This window comes from Microtus ochrogaster, chromosome 18, assembly GCF_000317375.1.
Source record: "Microtus ochrogaster isolate Prairie Vole_2 chromosome 18, MicOch1.0, whole genome shotgun sequence".
Classification (NCBI taxonomy): Eukaryota; Metazoa; Chordata; class Mammalia; order Rodentia; family Cricetidae; genus Microtus; species Microtus ochrogaster.
The window spans coordinates 43,638,392-43,657,071 of NC_022020.1; the positions used below are offsets into that span (position 1 = coordinate 43,638,392).

Below are 18,680 nucleotides of genomic sequence, written 5' to 3' on the forward strand. Positions count from 1 at the left end.
CTCCCGGATCTAGTTTTTTTTTTTTTAATAATAATATGCATTACTTAAGAAGAAAATCGGCAAGTAACTTGCCACCAGTACCTCTCTTGGGAGGGCAACCTCTGCTACGTGGAAAGCTTCGCTCCCTGCCTTGCCGGGAGGTGGGGCCGAACGCGGGCGGCCGCACAACCCGGCCGGTTCTGGGTGGGTGTGCGGCAGCGCGGCGGAGGCCGGCCGAGGGGCGTGGCGGGGCGTGGCGGCGACGTGGCAGCGGGGCGGCGCGGAGGCCATCTTGGCGCGGGACGCGCGCTCCCCTGGTCGTCCTCGTCCTCGCTGAGCCGGATCCCCGCGCCGGACACCCGGATCCCGACCCCGTTCCGCGTGTGCAGCTTCCGCATAGGCGCTCGCTCGGAGCCAGGTGAGCGCGGGCCTGGCGGTGACCCGCGCGGAGCGGAGCGGCGGCGACGGACCGCGGGAGAGTCCCAGGTGGGCGGGCCGGCCGGCGGCGGAGTGCGGGGGCTCCGGGCGGCGGGGACAGGCGTCGGGCGAGCCGGGTCCATCCCCCGTGTTGCTCCGGCCCCCGATCCCGGCTCCCGGGCCTGCACCTTCGCCCTCGTGCATGGGTGGCCAGGCCCGCGGACCTTCGCCCGGCCAGCCCGGCCAGCCCGGCCTGCAGACGTGGCACAGGCTGCCCACACTGCCCAGGCCACTGGCCCCGGTGGGATGCGGCCTCTGCTCCTGGGATCCCCGCGAGTGTCCAGCGCCGTCCTGCAGGGCCCGTCACCCCGGACCCGCTTCAGCCAGCTTTGCAGGATTGCTTACTTCCTAAATGGCAGGATCTCACGTCCAAGAGTTCTTGTCACAGTAGTTTATTTGGGAGGCAGCTTTGACGCGATCCTGACACTTTTTGGCACTCCAGTGCTGTGTGAGCACTGCTTGAATCATTGAGTGTTTAGGGAAGTTTATTTTTGGGCTCCACACAGAGTGACAGACTGCTGACCTCCGGCTGGTGGTATTCGAGGCAAACCCAGGGCATCAATAAGATCAATAGGAATAGCTTCGAATGCTCTGAATCTATCAAAAGTCCACACTCTCTTATCTCCTAGCAGTAATCGTATATTTTTTAAAAGCAGACCTGAGTAGGTGCAAGCAGATTCGAAGAGCAGTTTGATCAGCGCCTGAGGACTAATCGTCTAAGCTCTTTCCATCTCTTTTTCCGTAACATTGATGCATTTGGACTACTTTTGTTCCTCAAAAGCTCGGTCGACTTTTGATGTTTCTGTGTTGTTTATCCTAGCAGGCTTCTTCTTCTTTTTCTTTATTTAAGAGGATACGTTCATGTTTATGAAGTTTATTTTAGTATTGCATTCAAGTCATTTCTCTAACAGTAAAGCTTTTAAGGGCCGAAAGAAATTGATCATGTATCTCAGGTGAACTCTTTTGCCCATGCAGTTGCTGAGAGATCGGGGTCATCTTTAAATAGGACCTGACTGTGGTAGGGGGTAGATAGCTCCTGCCACAAGAATATGAGTGACAAATTAAGGGATGAAGGAATGGTGGTAGAAAGTGATGCAGTTGGTGGAGGAACCTTTCTCTCAGGTTATCTGACTTTGTCCAGGTAGGGAACATGTCTAGAGTTAGCCTCTTGGATGCCTTGTTCTTCCTCTCTTCTCAGCCAGACTTTGGTGGGCAGGTTCTTGTTTGTTCCCACTCCTCCTCAGTTTGATCCTAGCCATCCCCTAGTCTCCCACCACTGGGGAAAGCTCTGAGAACATCCGTAGTTTAAGCAAACCCAGGGAATCGTCCACAGCATCCCTCCTGGCTCCTCTGCAGTATTTAGTGCTGTCTTCCTTTCCTGCTTCGAAATGCTGGCCTCTGGGTGCCACGGTGTCCTCCTTTCTCCCTGTCAGAAAATTCTGCTGGTTTTATTTTCTGCACGTTGGCCACATGACTGGAAGAAGGTTTGGTGGTAAGTAGTCGTCGTCCCTTTATCTTGGTATGCCCTTCTTGGCAGAGATAGCGCAGAGCACCGTCTCTGAAACTGTTGGTACACCGATGACACTTGCGGTTTGTGGTTTGTGAACTCCAGACCTAGTTGGTGTCTCTACTCAGGTGTTTCAAGGAACTTGACCCTGCTGAGTTAGAGGGGAAGGAAGCACTTTATGACCCCACCCCAAGACACCGTAAATGTCCTTAGCCTCTTGCAGAGCTCTCTGTCCTACCTGTTGACCCCACCATCTGTCTGATGGATTGTGTAACCCATGCCTCTCCACGCTTCCTTTACGGGTACTCACCGAGTCTTACCCCCTACGTGTTTCTCAAGTCTGGCTCCTTTCTTATCCCCATCATCACCTTAGTTTAGGCTACAGAGTCTCAGCCTGGCACTATGGATGTCTGGGGACATACGATTCTTATGGGTTGTGAGATGTGCGTTATGGGAATTTGAGCCACCACTTAATATGAGCAGTACCCTGTGACAACCAGAAGTTGTCATGAAAACCCTAGGGAATATGAGATTATGATTATCTGTAGTATAGGATATTGACAGACTTATTTGAACCTTTCTGTACCCCTGAGTGCTCTCTCTGCCCAGTGGTCCAGTATACATATTTCAGCCAAAGGAATCCTTTTTTTTAATTTTTTATCCCCCTCCCCCCCATGGTATTGGAGGTTGAATTCAGGGCCCTTGCGTTTGCTAGGCAAGCATTTCACCACTGAGCTGTGACCCTGGCCCAAAGGATTGTTCAGGACACAAATAGGGATTGTCAGTGACTGGGATCAGCCTGAGTCTTCCAGTGGGTGGTAGATGGGCTGACGTCTCTGAGGTGGAAATGCCATTCATCAAGAATGGAAGTGGACCAGTGTCAACAAATCTCAGGCACTTTTCTGTGTGCAGAGTGTAAAAATAGGCAAATATTAGGAGTTGCGTGGGGGGGTATAATTTTGTTATTTTACCTTTATGAAGGGAGGAAAATGAGAGACCAAGGGAGTGTTTGGTTGCTGGCTCTATGTTTTGAGGAAGGATGTGACGTTTGCAGTGATGATGTGGTTCTGTGTCCTAACTGAGGCGATGATGGGTGTCTGAACATGATTCAGTTTCATAGAACTGTGCACACTTCGTACACACACAGGTAACTAACAATAGCTGGAGTCCAGGGAAGATGTGCATAGTGGTTCCTGTGGATTTCTGCACATGGTTGTGACTGAATGCATAGAATACTCTACTATGTTTTTGTCTTTTGGATTCAAAATCTCAGAAGAGTTGGAAGAAAAAGACAGATACTTCCTCCAGCTCAAGTGCCTTTCTGTTCATCGAAGGGCCGGCTCCTTACCTCTGTCAGGAAGGCCGGGTGTCTGGGCCCCTGGCTGCCCCTCAGTCTTGTTCTGCCATTTGGGTTTTTGTGACCGTCTTACTCCCTTTTGCTGCACGTAGCGTTTATACCTGCAGTGTGCTCACTCTTCTTCTGGAAGCTTCCCCTTTTCTTGTTTAAGTTCTTTCTTTTCTTGGCTTATGGAAGTTTGGTTTATCCTTCAGAACTGAGCTCATCTCTGAGTTGGGATCCTTCTCTAGACTTCCACTTGGAGTCTTTTTTCTGCCCAGCATGACTGTGTTCTTGGCGTCAGAGAATTCAGCTTTGGATATAAAATCCAGCCTCGGGGTGTATTGCTGTTGCTGTATTGAATTCATCATTGGATATTGGTGCTTTTATTTGGTTGTGGTTTGTAGGAGTCTCTAAGTTGACCAGATTTTGCTTAACACTATATTCCCAGAGGCTTGCTTCAGCGCTTGGGAAACAACAAACTTTTGCTGAACATTTGTAAAATGAGGAAAAGTATCAAGAGCTGATTTGGCATTGGTTGTGTACTGTCTGAGTTTCTTTTCCTGTTGTATAAAACACTCTAACAGACAGTAAAAGCCACTTCAAAGAGAAGAGGGCTCATCTGCTTCATACATAGTTCAAGGGCATAGCCCACCATGGTGAAGACTTCCAGGCGGGAGCTCAAAGGTCACATGACATCCAGAATCAGGATGCCAGGGAGATTGATGAATGAATGCTTACAGCTGCTTGGTAGCATGGTCACACCAGTTGAGAAAGTTTCTGTTTTGGTTAAGTGATGGCATTCTCCTCCAACTACAGTGACCAGCATTTTAGACTTGTTTTCCTGCTGTGCTCCCTCCCCCGCTTCAGGCTCTTGACAATGGCTGGTCAGAGAGATAGTTAGGACCAGCCTTAGTCCAGTCTCTCACTCACCAGTCTTGGACCATCCCTGGGAACGGATGCTTTTGATCCCTGCTCTCAGTGAACAGTGAGCGGTCTGTTTTCCTAATCCAGAGACCTCCCTTCCATGGATTTTCTCAGATTAAATCTGTTCTGCTCTAGATGGTGCCCTCTGCCCCCCACCCCTAGCAATTCCAACAGGGACCTTATCCATTGACTTCTCATCGGCCAGTGGGTGATTTATTTTTGGGTGAGTTGTGTAGAATTTTCCCATTGGAGACGCCTCCTTTCTGATCCTCAGCCAGATGGACTCTCAGAAATTCCAGCTCAGTGGAGTTTTCCCTCAGATCATATTGTTGGTTCTTCTCCAGAGGATCTGAAGAGATGCCCCAGTCCTCTTGAAGGCGCTCCATTATTAAGTAGGACCCCTCAAGGAAAGGGGTGGTCCTCCTTTTGAAGCCTGCTTATTGTTTGGGAAGATCTCTTGATTCATCTCTCCTTATGACCATGGGCCAGCACTGTTCTAAACCGCCTAGAAGCCTAGAACACTGGTTCTCAACCTGGGGGCCAAACAACCCTCCCTCCTGCAAAGGTCTCTTAAGACCATTGGGTGTATGAGATATTTACACTACTATTCCTAACAGTAGCAAAATTACTGTTACATAGCAACAAAATTTTATGGTTGGAGGTCACCACAGCAAGAGGAACTGTATTAAAGGATTGCAGCGTTAGGAAGGTTGAAAACTACTGGCCTAGAGGGTCTGCTATCTCCTAAAAATATGTACCTTTTGTTTAGAAAGATGACTCAGTGGTTAAGAGTACTCACTGCTCTTCCAGAAGATCTAGGTTCGATTCCTAATGCCCTTATGGTGGCTAACAACTGACTGTAATTCCAATTCCAGGGGCTCTGATACCCTCTTTCTGGCTTATGTGGGTACCAGCCACCCACATGGTACACAGATATGCAGGCAAACCGTTTATAAACATAAAGCACAGTGATATGCCCCGGGACTAAACACTTCTGCTAAACCTACACGTCTTATCATTTTCTACAGCATGGCCTGGCTGCACTGCCCTTTGACAGTGGTTGCTCCTGGACAGAGTACAACACATTGCACTACCAGATTCAGAGAGACTTAAGCCGATGGATTATAGTCCAAAGTTTCCTACATTCCAGCCCTTTATCTTCTCGGCCTCTGCCCTGCTCCCTGCTTATTCCACTCTGCCTCTCAGGTTCTCCTGCATAGACATCATCTGTGGGGCTCACCAAATGAATGCTGAGCGAGAAGGAAAGACAGGCCAGGGGATGAGACTTAGGACAGTGCAGCCCGTCCTTATTCAGGGAGAAAAGCCTGCGGAGGGGTCTCTGCACGAATCAGAGACCACCACCAGCTTACTCGCTGGGGTAGTTAGAAGGAAGGAGATGGGGGCAGGGAGTTGCAAAGCTTCTGACTAAGAATGGTGAGCAGTGATGGAAAGAATGTCAGGTGATCAGTAAATGTCTTTCCTGGAGTCAGCAGGGCAGAGTAGCCAATATTCTATAGAGCAAGTTAATTTACTTCTAGAAATCAAATTACTGTGATTACTGGAATTGTTTCCAATCCACCAAGATGAAGTTCACAAATGAGATGACCCTGGGGCTGCTCAACCTCCATTTTCCATTTTTACAGTAGAAGCCCCACCAGCAATGCCACTTACCTGGGCATCTTCCCACTTCAGCAAACACAATCAAGATAATGCCCACAGCCGTGCTCAGTGGCTGTAACCCAGGTGATTCAGTGTCTGTCAGATTGACTAAGGTTTACACTATCATACACTTAAGATGAATCTTAAGATTAGTAACTTTTTTTATAGAATCATATCCACCCCAGCCACACACACCTCCTCCAGATAGTGCTGCCCCCCCCATGTGTGTGTAGGTATGAGACCTACTGCAGGACATATCCCTGCAGAAAACAAACTCTTCCCCTCACCGCCATCAACTCTCTCAGCCCCCGAGCTCCTCTTCCATCAGTGCTGGGAATTTGACTGGCTTGATTTTGTGCAGGTCTTACGGCCCTGTCCTGTCTATAAGACACCACTTCATAGCGGCTCAAGCGCTGGCACTTACAGTCTTCCCGAGCCTGGGTGGAGGGGTGTTACTTAGCTGGTCCTTTTGGGGCAGAGCACTCCCATAACTTATTTGCTGTGATTTCAGTACTTCCGAGTCTCTCTGTTAACTGCCATCCATTGCAAAAAGACCTTCTCTGATGAGGGCTGAGAGCAGCACAGATTATAGGTGTAAAACTGAGTGCTTAGGAAGCAATTTGATTTGTGAGATGCTTTCTTATAGTTGGTGTGCATCATCATCTCTTAGGACATTGCTTTCTTGTGGCTTGTGTTCTACAGTCAGCTTCTAACCCCTGAGCCACAACATTGCATTTCATAAAGCTGCTGTGGACCAGGAGGCTGGAAGCTAACATGTTTATAAAGCTGAACACTTCCTGATTTTTGAAAACATGTTAATAGGCATAGACAACATGGAATGTATTGAGGGAAGAGAGTGCATTTGTAAAGTCAAGCAAATTTAACATTTAAAAAGAAATGTCAGTAGAGTAGGCCACGTAGAATGTTTGGTGAGGGAAGATGTGGAATTTCAAAGTTAAATTAGATGTTTGCATTTTAAGCAATTTGATTGAAACTGGCATGTGACTCTTAACGGGACTCAAGTGGCCACACTAGCTTGCACTTTAGTATTTGAAATACATAGCTTCATTAATGAAATGGCTACCATAAAATTATTTCCAAGTTGTAAAATATGTGTATGGACTTGTCACAGGATATTTGTACATTAGTTTCATGCAGTGTTTTTTTAATTTATTTAAACTTTGTTATAAAAATTGTTGCAAAATAAATTACACACAGAAATGAACAAGACCCAAAGACTATACTAAAGCCTTAATTAATTATTCTTTTTTTTTTTTTTTTGATTTTCGAGACAGGGTTTCTCCATAGCTTTTTTGGTTCCTAGAACTAGCTCTTCTAGACCAGGCTGGCCTCAAACTCACAGAGATCCGCCTGCTTCTGCCTCCTGATTGCTGGGGTTAAAGGCATGCGCCACCACCGCCCGGCTTAATTAGTTATTCTTTATCAATAAAAAGATCGGGAGTCAGATATTGGGGTAAGAACCTGAAAGATCCGAGAAGCAGGGGAACAGCCACTAGTCACCTACCTCTTCCCTTCCTTCCTCCAGAAGGGGCCAGAGATCCTCTCTTAGCTCCACCTTACTATGTCCTATTTCCGTATTTGTCAAGTCCTCAAAATCTCAATGGTTAATTTTGGTCACCTAGTGGCTGGCTCCTCCCTCTAACTCCAAGCAAGCTTTATTTGTTAGAACACAATCAAAATATCACACAGCACTAAAGAGTCTTTTTTTCAGATACCAAAAGAACCTATTTTTAAATATTGTATGTACGCACATGTGTGTGTGTGATATGTGTATGGGTACCTTTGGAAGCTAGAAGAGAGGGTCAGATACCCTGAAACTGCCGCACAGGTAGTTGTGAGCTGGCCGATTTGGGCACTGGGATCTGAACTCGGGTCCCCTGCAGGAGCACAAGTGTTGTCACCTGATGGGTCATCTCTCCAGCTCTGAGGAGCTGTGACAAACCCTTCGTCTAGATATTGCTGTATTATAAGGATTACAGACAGATTGCTTCTTTCTGATCATCCTTAATTGTTCTCTAACTACGTGAGCTGCCACCCCTGTGCAAGCTTATCATCTTTTTCTGTCTTTGCAGGCCACCGTAACTGAGGGAAGATGATGGAAGAAAGTGGAATAGAGACCACTCCCCCTGGAACCCCTCCCCTGAACTCTGCAGTCCTGGCCGCCACCATGCCCTCCACTGAGGTTCACTTAGGTGGGTGTTGTGCCTAAACTCTGCTGGGTTGGAGAAGCTGGGAAAGACCCTGGTCTCTCTGAATCAGTTAGAAGACTGTTTGTTCCTGCTTCGCTAGTCTTGTCTGTGTTCAGAGAAGTAGCTCTTTAAACTTAAGCACAGCACAGCAATAGTCTTGAACAAGCAAGGAGGCTGACGCTTGCTGCTAACAGGCTTGCTCTCTGCTCAGTCACTGCAGACCTGGCGGCTTTCAAAGTTCTTGCCTCTGATGTCCTAGGACTTGTGGGGATTAATTTTTCCGAGGTGTTAGTGTCTAGGTTTTTATGTTCAAATCAGGGATGAAAAGTTGCCTTCTTGTCTAAGAAACAAAAATGAAAAGGAAGGTCTGCTCTTGGACGGTGCTATCCTCGAGTTACGCTGTTTATCCGGTGGATAAGCGCGGGGCCTGCACTTAGGTACAAGCGTTATGCATTGGAAATTACACCTTTAAAATTAATTATTAAGATTTGGCTTACCACATTATTCACAAGCAGTGAAAGTTTGAAAATGAGATGAAAAGCTTTTTCAGCCTTGTGTGTTTATCCTCTCTGGTTTTTTTTTTTTTTTTCTAGCTGCAACCAGTTCCTTCTCATCTCCCAATGTGTCTGGGATGGAGTCCCTGACACCACATGCCTATTCCACACCTCAGCCATCCCTGCCCCCTGTGCAGCCATCAGCACCCCCTCCTTTTGTGCCGCTGTCGACAGCTCCGTCGGCTCCCCTGAGTGGCACTTCGGTGCCGCCCTCCGCGTCTCCGTCCCCTGCCATGGCCTTCGGCAGCCCGCCTTTATCCTCCTTCCCATCTGCGACTTCTGCCTCCGGTGCGCTTTTATCTGCGCCACCGCCACCTTCGGGTCCTCCTATATCAGGGTTTTCTGTCGGTACCGCTTACGACATCACAAGGGGCCATGCCGGGAGAGCGCCCCAGACACCGCTGATGCCGTCCTTCTCCGCGCCCCCAGTCACAGGTGACCTCTTACTTTCCTCAGTACACCGCTGCCTTTGGCGCTTTATTGTCGTGTGCCAGCTTTGAGTTGTGCTGGGCTGTGCTTTGTTTACTAGACAGTGATTGAGGTGCATGGTATAGTACTATTTTAGTTTATGGGTAGATTTGGGCACCTAATCCTGGGGCTTTGCTTTCTCGACATTCATGATCTAGGCTCACTCTGACTTCCAGAGTTTCCCACGCTCATCTTTTTGCCACTTAAATTATTAACAGTAAAAATAGTATAACTTACTGTGTGATTTTTGTGTGGTATAAAAATTGATATATGATTGACATTTGAGGTGTGAGAAAGACTTCTCATATTCCATGCTAATATTTGTTACTTACTGATAGGCTGCAGGTTGTAATCCAAGAGAACCAACTTCCCTAGGGAGTACATTTTATGTAGCCAGTCCCATGTGCCAGAAGTGGTGATACTAGACCATTTTTTTTCCTAGGCCAACTACATTCTCTCAGTCCCCTTCTTTAGTATGGTTATGGAAACAAATGATCAAGACCCAATCTTTGTTGTCTCCTGTTCATGATTTTAGGGTAAGGAGCACTTTAGCTTTGATTATTTAGTATCCAAATTGACCTATCTATCTTTCCAAATAAAAATTCATTACGGAGCATAGACATTACATGTTTACCTGTGTTTACATGTGTTTTAAGAAGATTTATTTATTGTGTGTGTGTGTGAGTGTATGTGTGTGTGAGTGTATGTATGGCCATCATATGCGCACATGCATGCAGACAGTCTAGGAGGCCAGGAAGTTGTTTTATCAGCTACCAATGGAGTTACAGATTGTTGTGAAGTCATCTAATATGGCTGTTGAACCTGGGTCCTCTGCAGGAGCAGCCAGTGCTATCAGCTGCTGGACTTTCTCTCCAGCCCCAATGGGTCCAAGTTTTCCTTTGGAAGTATATGGAGTATGTATGGTGATTGTTGATTTTTTTTTAAATGATGGGCTGAGTATTCAATTATTTTTATGGATTAAGGAGATTAGAAGTCCACCTGTCATCCAGATGCTGAATAGGACAAACAGGAACATGTACACACAGACACTGAGTGTGTGTATGTGTGCTTGTATTTGTTGTTTTTTAGGACACTTGGTATAAACCTGTGTAAAGGAGAAAATACCTCTTGAGGGATTTTTGCATCTTGTTTATAGAGGTCTGAGTTAATAACTTCATCTTTAGGTGCTTCAGTAGTTCTGTGGGTGGATTTGTCTTGAGCTTGTCATATGATACATCTTTTTATAGGAAAACATTTGTGGAATAAATGACCCAACTAAATGTTTTGCCATTGACTAGGTATTCTGCCAGCCCCCATTACTCAGCAAGCCAGTATGACATCTCTGGCACCGGGATCTGGAACCACATCAGCCATTACTTTCCCCGAGGAGCAGGAAGATCCTAGAATTATTAGAGGCCAGGATGAGGCACCTGCCGGTGGGATCTGGGGCTTTATCAAGGTAAGGGTGTTTGTCTTTCAAATCACGGTTCAGTTGTGAAGCTGACAGGGTATCCAGTAGAGAAAGGCAGTGTAGGCTAGGAAGGCAGTGCTCTGAGAACAGAGTATGGCGTAAGGGGAAACAAGCCCCTTACGGCCAGAGTTTTGTAGTTGATGCTTCTCTTTTGTCTATGTGTGTCTACCCATGTACTCATTCTCTTAATAGAATCCAGATGGATTAGTGGTGTGGGCTTTGTGTTCTTTGTCTTTTCTAGAAGACTTCATTAATGTCCTCCCAGCTGTAAAGTTGTCTGTCTGTCTTAGTTTCTTGTGTATTTAGGGTCTGCATATGTTTGTATGTATGGACGGATGTGCACAGGTGTGTGTGTGTGTGTGTCACTGAATTGGAATTTTCCATGCACCTTGCCAGTGATCCCGTCATCTGTGCTCCATCCAGTGTGAGGGCTCTCAGACACGTGCTGCAGCGCTCTGTTTCTTACACGGTGCTAGGTTCTGCATAATCATGTTTTATTTTATAAATCTGTTATCACTATTATCTGGTTGTAAGTTTTTAAGTCATTTTACTCTCTTTAATTGAGAAGAATGTGTGAACATGTACATTTTTTGTTGTTTTGGGGGTAGTGTAGGCAGAACCTGGAGCCTTACACACACTGGTGAGCACTTCATTACTAGCCTGATCCCCAGCTCTCTTTTTTCCTCTCAGTCTTAGAAAGGCTCACTTAGTATCCCGAGCTGGCCTAAAGCTTGCAGTCCTCCTGCCTCATCCTGGCTTGTAACAGGATCACAGGCCTGCACCCTTAGGCCTGATTAAGATGATGCAGCTGCTGAGCCATACTGCAGTCCTTTCTGATTCTAATTCTTAGAAATAAAACGACTTAGCACTCTTGTATGTACATCTTGCTGGGCATCTCTGACATCATTAGTTCCTGATGAAAGCCCTGTGATGCCCTAGAACTTCCTGCATGTTGCCTTGCAGCAGCCGCACCAGCACATGATGTTCTGTCGTTGCTCACACGCCGCAAAGGGTGTTACTTTGAAATACTGTTTTTTCCTGATTCAATAGACAAAAACATTTGAAACCTTTTTTTTTGGGCCTGAGTACGTGTGTGTTTGAGAGAGAGAGAGAGAGAGAGAGAGAGAGAGAGAGAGAGAGAGAGAGGGAGAGAGGAGTCCTTGGGTTGAAACACAGTGGCTTATGAGTAATGTCTACCATATATATTGAGGTCCACTTTCTTGCTGTATCCAAAGCTTGTGGTTTGAACTGGCCTGGCTTGCCAGCTTGCTCCAACTCTCCATCCTGAGCATTGGGATTACATATGGCCACCATACCCATTTGTGTGGGTTCTGGGGATCCCAACTCTGGTCCTTATGCTATGCAACTGTGTTACTTTATAAGCCAAACTAACAACCTTGAAACCATGCAGCTGCTGGGCCAATTTTTCATTTCTTTGCTATTAATTTTGGCCTTTTTTTCTCCATGAAATTTTGTTGTCTGTATTCTTTGTTCATCTTTACCCACTTTGAAGTTGGGAGGCTTGCATCTCTAAGTGAGTTTGTTAAGAACTCTGGTTAAAGCAATGCTATTTTAAGATGTACACGTTATGGCCTTTTCCATTTTAATCTGCATTTTAATTTTATTATGCTTTTTTCTCACAAAAGTGCTTGTGTTGAGAAGTCATTTCTGTGCATCTCTTTCAGTTCTGTGTGCGGAAAGAATACCTTTGCATTCCATCTAAGTTTTTTAACCACTTCAGTTCTAATCCTGAGCAGCTCCGTGTAGCTGATGTGTGTCAGTACACCGTGTACAGCAGAGATGAAATTTAAGTGTTTTCCAGCCTCTTAATGGAGTATTATGATGTCATTCCCTCAGCGACCTGATATCCCCCTTATTTTGTTTACTAAATTACACATTAGTGTCAGTCTTTGCCTTTTATCCCGTTGAACCTGGCTCTGTAATAGTAGCACACCATTTAAACTGTACCTAGGCTAGGTCATTCCACTGATGCGTGCTGAATGCTCGCTGTGTGCTCCGGTTCCGGCTCTGTGAGCCTCTAATAGTGTTTTCTCTTGACATCCACTTTGCTGGTCCTTCCACTTTCTTCTTAAGAAAAGAGAGTTTTGAACTCATTCTGTCAACTTCATCCCAGGGTTCTGCCGAGAAGCCGTTCAGTTTCATTACATACATTAATCATAGTTTTAAACTAAGTGGTTAATATGGTCATGTTTCAGGAATCTGTTCTTTCTACACTTTTATGTTTTGCTATGCTGTGAAATATTTTCTTATATAGAAACTACAGCCTTCTTCCTGCTTTGTAAAGAGACTGTCGGTTGCTAGTTTTAATACCAAGTTCCACTCTCTGGGACTTGTCACAGTAGTAGCAAACATGATTTTATCCCGAGGTTGCCTGACAGCTCATGGTGCTGTTGGGCTGAAGAATCCGGAAGGAAAAGCCACCTAAGGAAGAGGGTTTGGGAAGGGGACAACACGAAAAGGAGCTTGGGTAGGACATGTGAAGGACAAAGTCATCCATTAAGGCAGTCAGGAGCTATTCTGAGGGATAAAGGTGAGAAATATATTTTTACTGCCTTCATTTTTTTAGGAACAAAGTGTGGCCTTATATAGACACATGGCTACAGTCCTCATTTGGAACCCCGAGGGACAAATCTTCCTATAAAAGTATTTATAACTGAAGCACACTTTTCAGACTAACACTTTGAGCAGTGCTGCTCCAGAGCCCTGCACAGGTTGCCTGGCCTGCTTTCTGTGTGAAGGGAAGAAGCCAAGAGCACCACTTAGAATCGTAGTAGGAGTTTGACACTGATTGACCTCATTTTACTCAGAGATTCCAAAAGTACCATTTACATTTTTTAAAAAAAAATTGGTGTACCGATGCCTGGGAAACTTAAAAAGAAAATTTTCCTGTGTTGGTCTCGCCAATAACCACAGCTGTTGTGAGCATGGTTTGCAGTAGCCGGCCGTGTTTGGGAGACACCATTTCATAACACTCTTTCTCAACCTTAGCCTGTCACGATTTTCCCACCTCCTTTTCTGTGATGTTCCCTGCTCCTGGGTAGTAGTGTGGTTAATACAGGTGTCCCATTTAGGGCCGAGTGCTCATCTCTTATTCCCAACACTGAGCAGCTGTGCAACTCTTGAGTGACAAACATTTAAGCATAGATGTGGTAGAGGGTCTCCAGGCTCTACCTGGAGGAGGCATTGGCAGTGAACAGTAGCTGAGGGAGGGAAGATCACTCTTCTTTAGGAGGTGACCACTGGCAAGTTGCCTGTGCTCCAGGGGATGTCCCCACATCCGTACCCCTATGTGCAGTGCTAACTGACATGACGTTGAGAGTAGTGTGTTGAGATGTGGGGGAATTTGGAGAGGGAAAGGGGGTAGAATGATCACACTTAATTATTTTCATGGATGAAATTCTCAAAAATAAAGTTTTAAAAAAGTTTTGTCATGTTTATGAAAATCAAGGTATTCTGGTATTCTTTGCTTGAACTGAACATTTGAATCTTGCTTTGTCCAGGGCGTTGCTGGGAATCCTATGGTGAGATCTGTGCTTGATAAGACCAAGCATTCGGTAGAGAGCATGATCACGACGCTGGACCCCGGCATGGCTCCCTATATCAGTATGTATAGAACTGAGCCCAGTGTCGGCCACGTTTCTAAAGTGTTCGTCAGTTTCACTCACAATTGTAGTTTCAGTTCATCTCTGTCATGTAATTGATAGAAATTCCTCCTGTGCTCTTAATTCAAATTCACTCTCAGCCTGAGTTTTGCCTAACTAATTTATCTTTTGCTTAATCATCATCATATAAGTTTTAGAACTTCATAGTATGAACTTTGGAAAAGGGAAGGAGTAATTTGATTGTGGGTGAACTTTTCTGTGTGTCCCAGCAGCTGCTCCCAAATAACCGTATAGAGACTTAATTATAAATGCTCAGCTGAAAGCTTAAGCTTGTTACTAACTAGTGTAGCATGAATAATAAAAACCCAGAGACAGTATTGGGATTCAAGCTGAAGATCAGAAAAGCAAAGCGGCCAACCACTGGCTCTTACCTCTACCTCACACTGAAATGGGTGATCCTGCCTCCACAAATCTTCAGACTGAGACCGAGCATGAGACCTGTTTCCTCCCTTCTTATATTCTCTAGTGTTGGGATTAAAGGCGTGCACCACCACCCGGCTTCTCTGGCTAACTAGTGTGGTTACAGGGATGAAAGGTGTGTGCCACTACTGTCTGGCCTGGATGGCTGACTAGTGTGGCTGCTTTGCACTCTGATCTTCAGACAAGCTTTATTTATTAAAACACAAATGATATACCATTATAAACTAGCTCTTACATTTTAAATTAAACCATATTTCTTAGGGTTAGCTCTTAGACTTATAAATTAACCCATATTTTTTATCTACACTCTGCCACGTGGCTTGGTACCTTTGCTCAGCTTCTTCTCTTTGTGTTCTTTTTGTCTGCAAGTTCTGCCTAACCTCTACCTCATGCAGCTATTGGCCAGTCAGCTTCTTTATTAAGCCAATCATAGTGACATAAATTCACACAGTATAAAGGCATCTTCCACGTTTCCTCCTTTCTGTCTAATTAGAAAGGGTGGTTTTAACTTTAACTTGGTAAAATTATATACAACAAAACCAGTTATCAAGTAAGAATTATCATAGCTAGTTCGTTTGTATTTGGCAAATTTAGAGGAAAATACTGTCTATCTTACCTTTGTGAGTCTAAAGATTTATACCTAATATACCTTTTTATCATGACTAAGGAAATCTTTTAATTATTTAATCTTTAATTCCCTCAAAGAACCCAGAAGGGTATAATGTTACTTAAGGACAGGGACATCTGACTACCTGGACAGTCACCCAAGTTCTTTGTAATATTGGGGCATCGTACATGCCTAGTATATCTGACCAACATTTTTGAGAAACAGGGAGTTTTGAAGGACTGTCCTACCTTGTCTTGGCTAAGTTTGGCAGTCGCCCTTTTTGTCCTACTGGTTCATACTCTCAGAAATTAAGGCAAGGGCAGTTTCTTTTCCCCAAATGATAGCTTTTACCATAAAGAAAACAAACTCCATATGGGTTTTCTTCATTGCCCATCATCCTCTTTTGAAAAAAATTGTTGCTGTCAGGAGCAGATATATTTCACTGTCATGAAAAGCCTTAGGTTATTAAATATATTGAATGCCACATTCTGTAGATCTTTGAAGTGTTTGAAGACCGTTTATATGTCTAAATATATCTGCATATGACCTTGAAAACATACCTACTATGGCTACAAGTGTGATTATTATAGATAACTAACTACTAACTTGTACTTTAATTATACATTACATTTTTTAATGAGTGATATAACCACAACTCCCCAAACAAGAGTAGAAACCACACATACAGTATAACAAAATTAACCTTAAATGTGTGCCATTAAACCAAAATCCATACCAATGTAAACTATTTTGAGATTAATAGTTGTCTTTTGAATTAAAGTAGATTCAATAATCTACCTTTTTAATTTCATCATTTTTCTATCATATTGGCCTTTTTTTCCTTTAGAAAGAGATCTTTGAATTTAACTCTTTTTGTCTAGCTTTTTTTTTTTCTCTCTGGGATTAAAGGTGTGTGCCACCACCTCCCATCCAGAAAAATACATGAACTTTTAAAGGTAACATACATAGCTGTATTAATACAAATATAGATTGTGTTATACACAAGTTAGTCAAAGATGATTTTTTGTTTTAGTTTGAGCAGAAAAAATATAGTTTATGTGTTTTGTAGTTTTTTTTTTTTAAGGTTTACTTTATGTTTGTAGCCAGGATTTTCAGGGGATCTTCCCAGATCAAACCTGATCCGTATCAACTTGGAATGAGTTCACAGCCTCTACCCCAAAGCAACACACTTTTTCCTTCCATTTTGAAGTCAAGATATTTTTAAAATATATAGGTTGGTTTAATCCAGCAATTTCCATAATGCGGTGTGTCTTAGCAGTTGTCATTCATTCATCAGCAGTCAGAAAATTCAAAGGCAACAGTAACATACAGGATCCAGACTCCCCATGTATTTTCCATCTTTGCCTGCATTTTTGCCATTATATTACTTTATTCCTTCTTTGAATATTTTATTATTTTTAAACTATTTTTTCTATGACTATATCATTTCTCTTTGTCTCACGAGCTTATATATATATTGACACATTGTAGCCCATTTAGGTTTTTTTTTCCATCTGTATCTGTCTTCACTTCCTGTCTGTAATCTTTTGTTTGCATGATAAAACTTAAACGCCATGTGGCTTGTTCATGGCATGCTGGCAGGGCTCACTCTGTCAGTGCTCTCGGCTAGTATGAAAGACTTGAGAGTAGGAGGCCACATGTGGCTGCATTTTTTTGTGTTTAGAATCTTTGTGAAGCTTTCTCAGGTCTTAGGTGGATGTAGGTGTCAGATGTTTGGGCACCATTTGTAGGTGGACTTTTCTGTGTGTTCCAGCAGCTGCTCCCAACAGAGACTTAATATTAATTATATATGCTCAGCTGATACCTTAAGCTTTTTACTAACTGGCTCTTACATTATAAATTAATCCACATTTCTTATCTGTGCTCTGCCATGTGGCTTGGTACCTTTTCTTAGTATGGCAAATTCATGGTCTCAAAAACCAGCAAAATACAAACAAATGTAAAAACCCAAAGAATTCTTTATGTTTGTAACCAACCAAAGGACTCATAAATTTGACTTTACTCCATGTATTTATTTTCATATTTACATATCCATACCAATCTAGTTGGAGATAATAATTATATATTTCTTTACTTCTTATGTATATCTTTAACATTATGAAATGAGCATTTTTGGAGCTCTTGCTGTTCCATTGGGCATCCTATATTAGAAGTCAGTTCTTAGAGCAAGACCACGGAGATGGCAGGTGTTTTCCTATAAAGAAACCAGCCCTGTCTTCCTCAGGTAATGAAGCTGGTTAATGAGAAAGCGTAGAATTCAGCTGTTGAACTCTCCTACTGGTACCCTCTCCTAAGGTTGTTTGACTGTAGAAGACTGTGCTTCAGACAGAGTTAATGAGTTCTGGAGTGTTCATAGAATACTGAAGAACTGTGCTCCGGTTACCACAGGTGACTTGGAGCCAGTAGGAGGTGTGTGCCAGCCTCGGCTTGTGAGAGAGACTGCAGAGAATGTGCTGAATTCCCATCCTTAAAATGCAAGGGAAGTTGGTAGTTTGATCAGAAGGTGTGATAAAAAGAGGATTTGTGTCTAACCTGGGTTTTAGTCCTGACAATAGCGCTTAGCTTTGTTATGGTGGGTAAGGTTCTGTCAGCCTAGCTCACATGTATGAGGCTGGTAACAGTAAATACAGTCTAAGCTTATGATATGGTAGTAATTACTAGAAAGTTACTGTTAAATTTGGAATTGAAGTTCCTTTTGGTTCCTGTAGAATCTGGAGGTGAATTGGATATTGTTGTAACCTCAAATAAAGAAGTGAAAGTGGCTGCTGTCCGAGATGCCTTCCAGGAAGTCTTTGGCTTAGCTGTGGTTGTGGGGGAAGCTGGACAGTCCAATATCGCCCCACAGCCAGTAGGCTATGCAGCTGGATTAAAGGTGAGTGCAAAAGCTTTTCCAGATTTTGCCCATAATTGTGATGAGGAGCCTGTGGTCTGTGGGGGACTACTGCAGATTTATATTATGAAGTACCAGCTTTATCCTTAGTTAGTCAACACTCTAATGCTATGAGGGATATAAAGGAGTTTTAATTAAATAAGTCTCAATTAGGTTTTGATTATTGGAGGAGGATGGCAGTTTCATTAAGAAAGAACAAAAAGAATAGATGATCTTGAAAGGAATCTTTGTAACTTAGTATTGCCTTTCAAGTCAGTTAATGAAATTATAATATGTTTGGTCCCAGTAGACACACACACACATACACACACTACTCTCTGTCACATTGTTACAAAGACAGAATCATTCAAGAACAAATGAAGTTGTTGATGGCATCTAAACATTTTCCTATCCTAAATCAGGGGAAGGAAAATCCCAACAGATTCTTTTGTCTCACTTCCCCTGTATTGATCTGTGACCTCACTTCCCCTG

The 18,680-nt window shown here is 43.9% G+C and overlaps 1 protein-coding gene across 2 annotated transcripts in view; it reads left to right on the forward strand.

Annotated features, from left to right (window-relative positions):
- The first annotated feature begins 261 nt into the window (after window positions 1-261).
- Prrc1 (proline rich coiled-coil 1) overlaps window positions 262-18,680 on the forward strand; it is a 30,354-nt gene continuing 11,935 nt past the window's right edge. The window contains exons 1-6 of one of the 2 annotated variants that reach the window (XM_026783632.1): window positions 262-465; window positions 7,979-8,098; window positions 8,689-9,084; window positions 10,416-10,576; window positions 14,110-14,212; window positions 18,028-18,191. In XM_026783632.1, the coding sequence (XP_026639433.1) occupies window positions 7,999-8,098; window positions 8,689-9,084; window positions 10,416-10,576; window positions 14,110-14,212; window positions 18,028-18,191 (924 nt within the window). In that variant the 5' untranslated portion in view covers window positions 262-465; window positions 7,979-7,998. The remainder of the gene's footprint in view (window positions 466-7,978; window positions 8,099-8,688; window positions 9,085-10,415; window positions 10,577-14,109; window positions 14,213-18,027; window positions 18,192-18,680) is intronic. The other variant, XM_005356126.2, reaches the window with a different exon arrangement.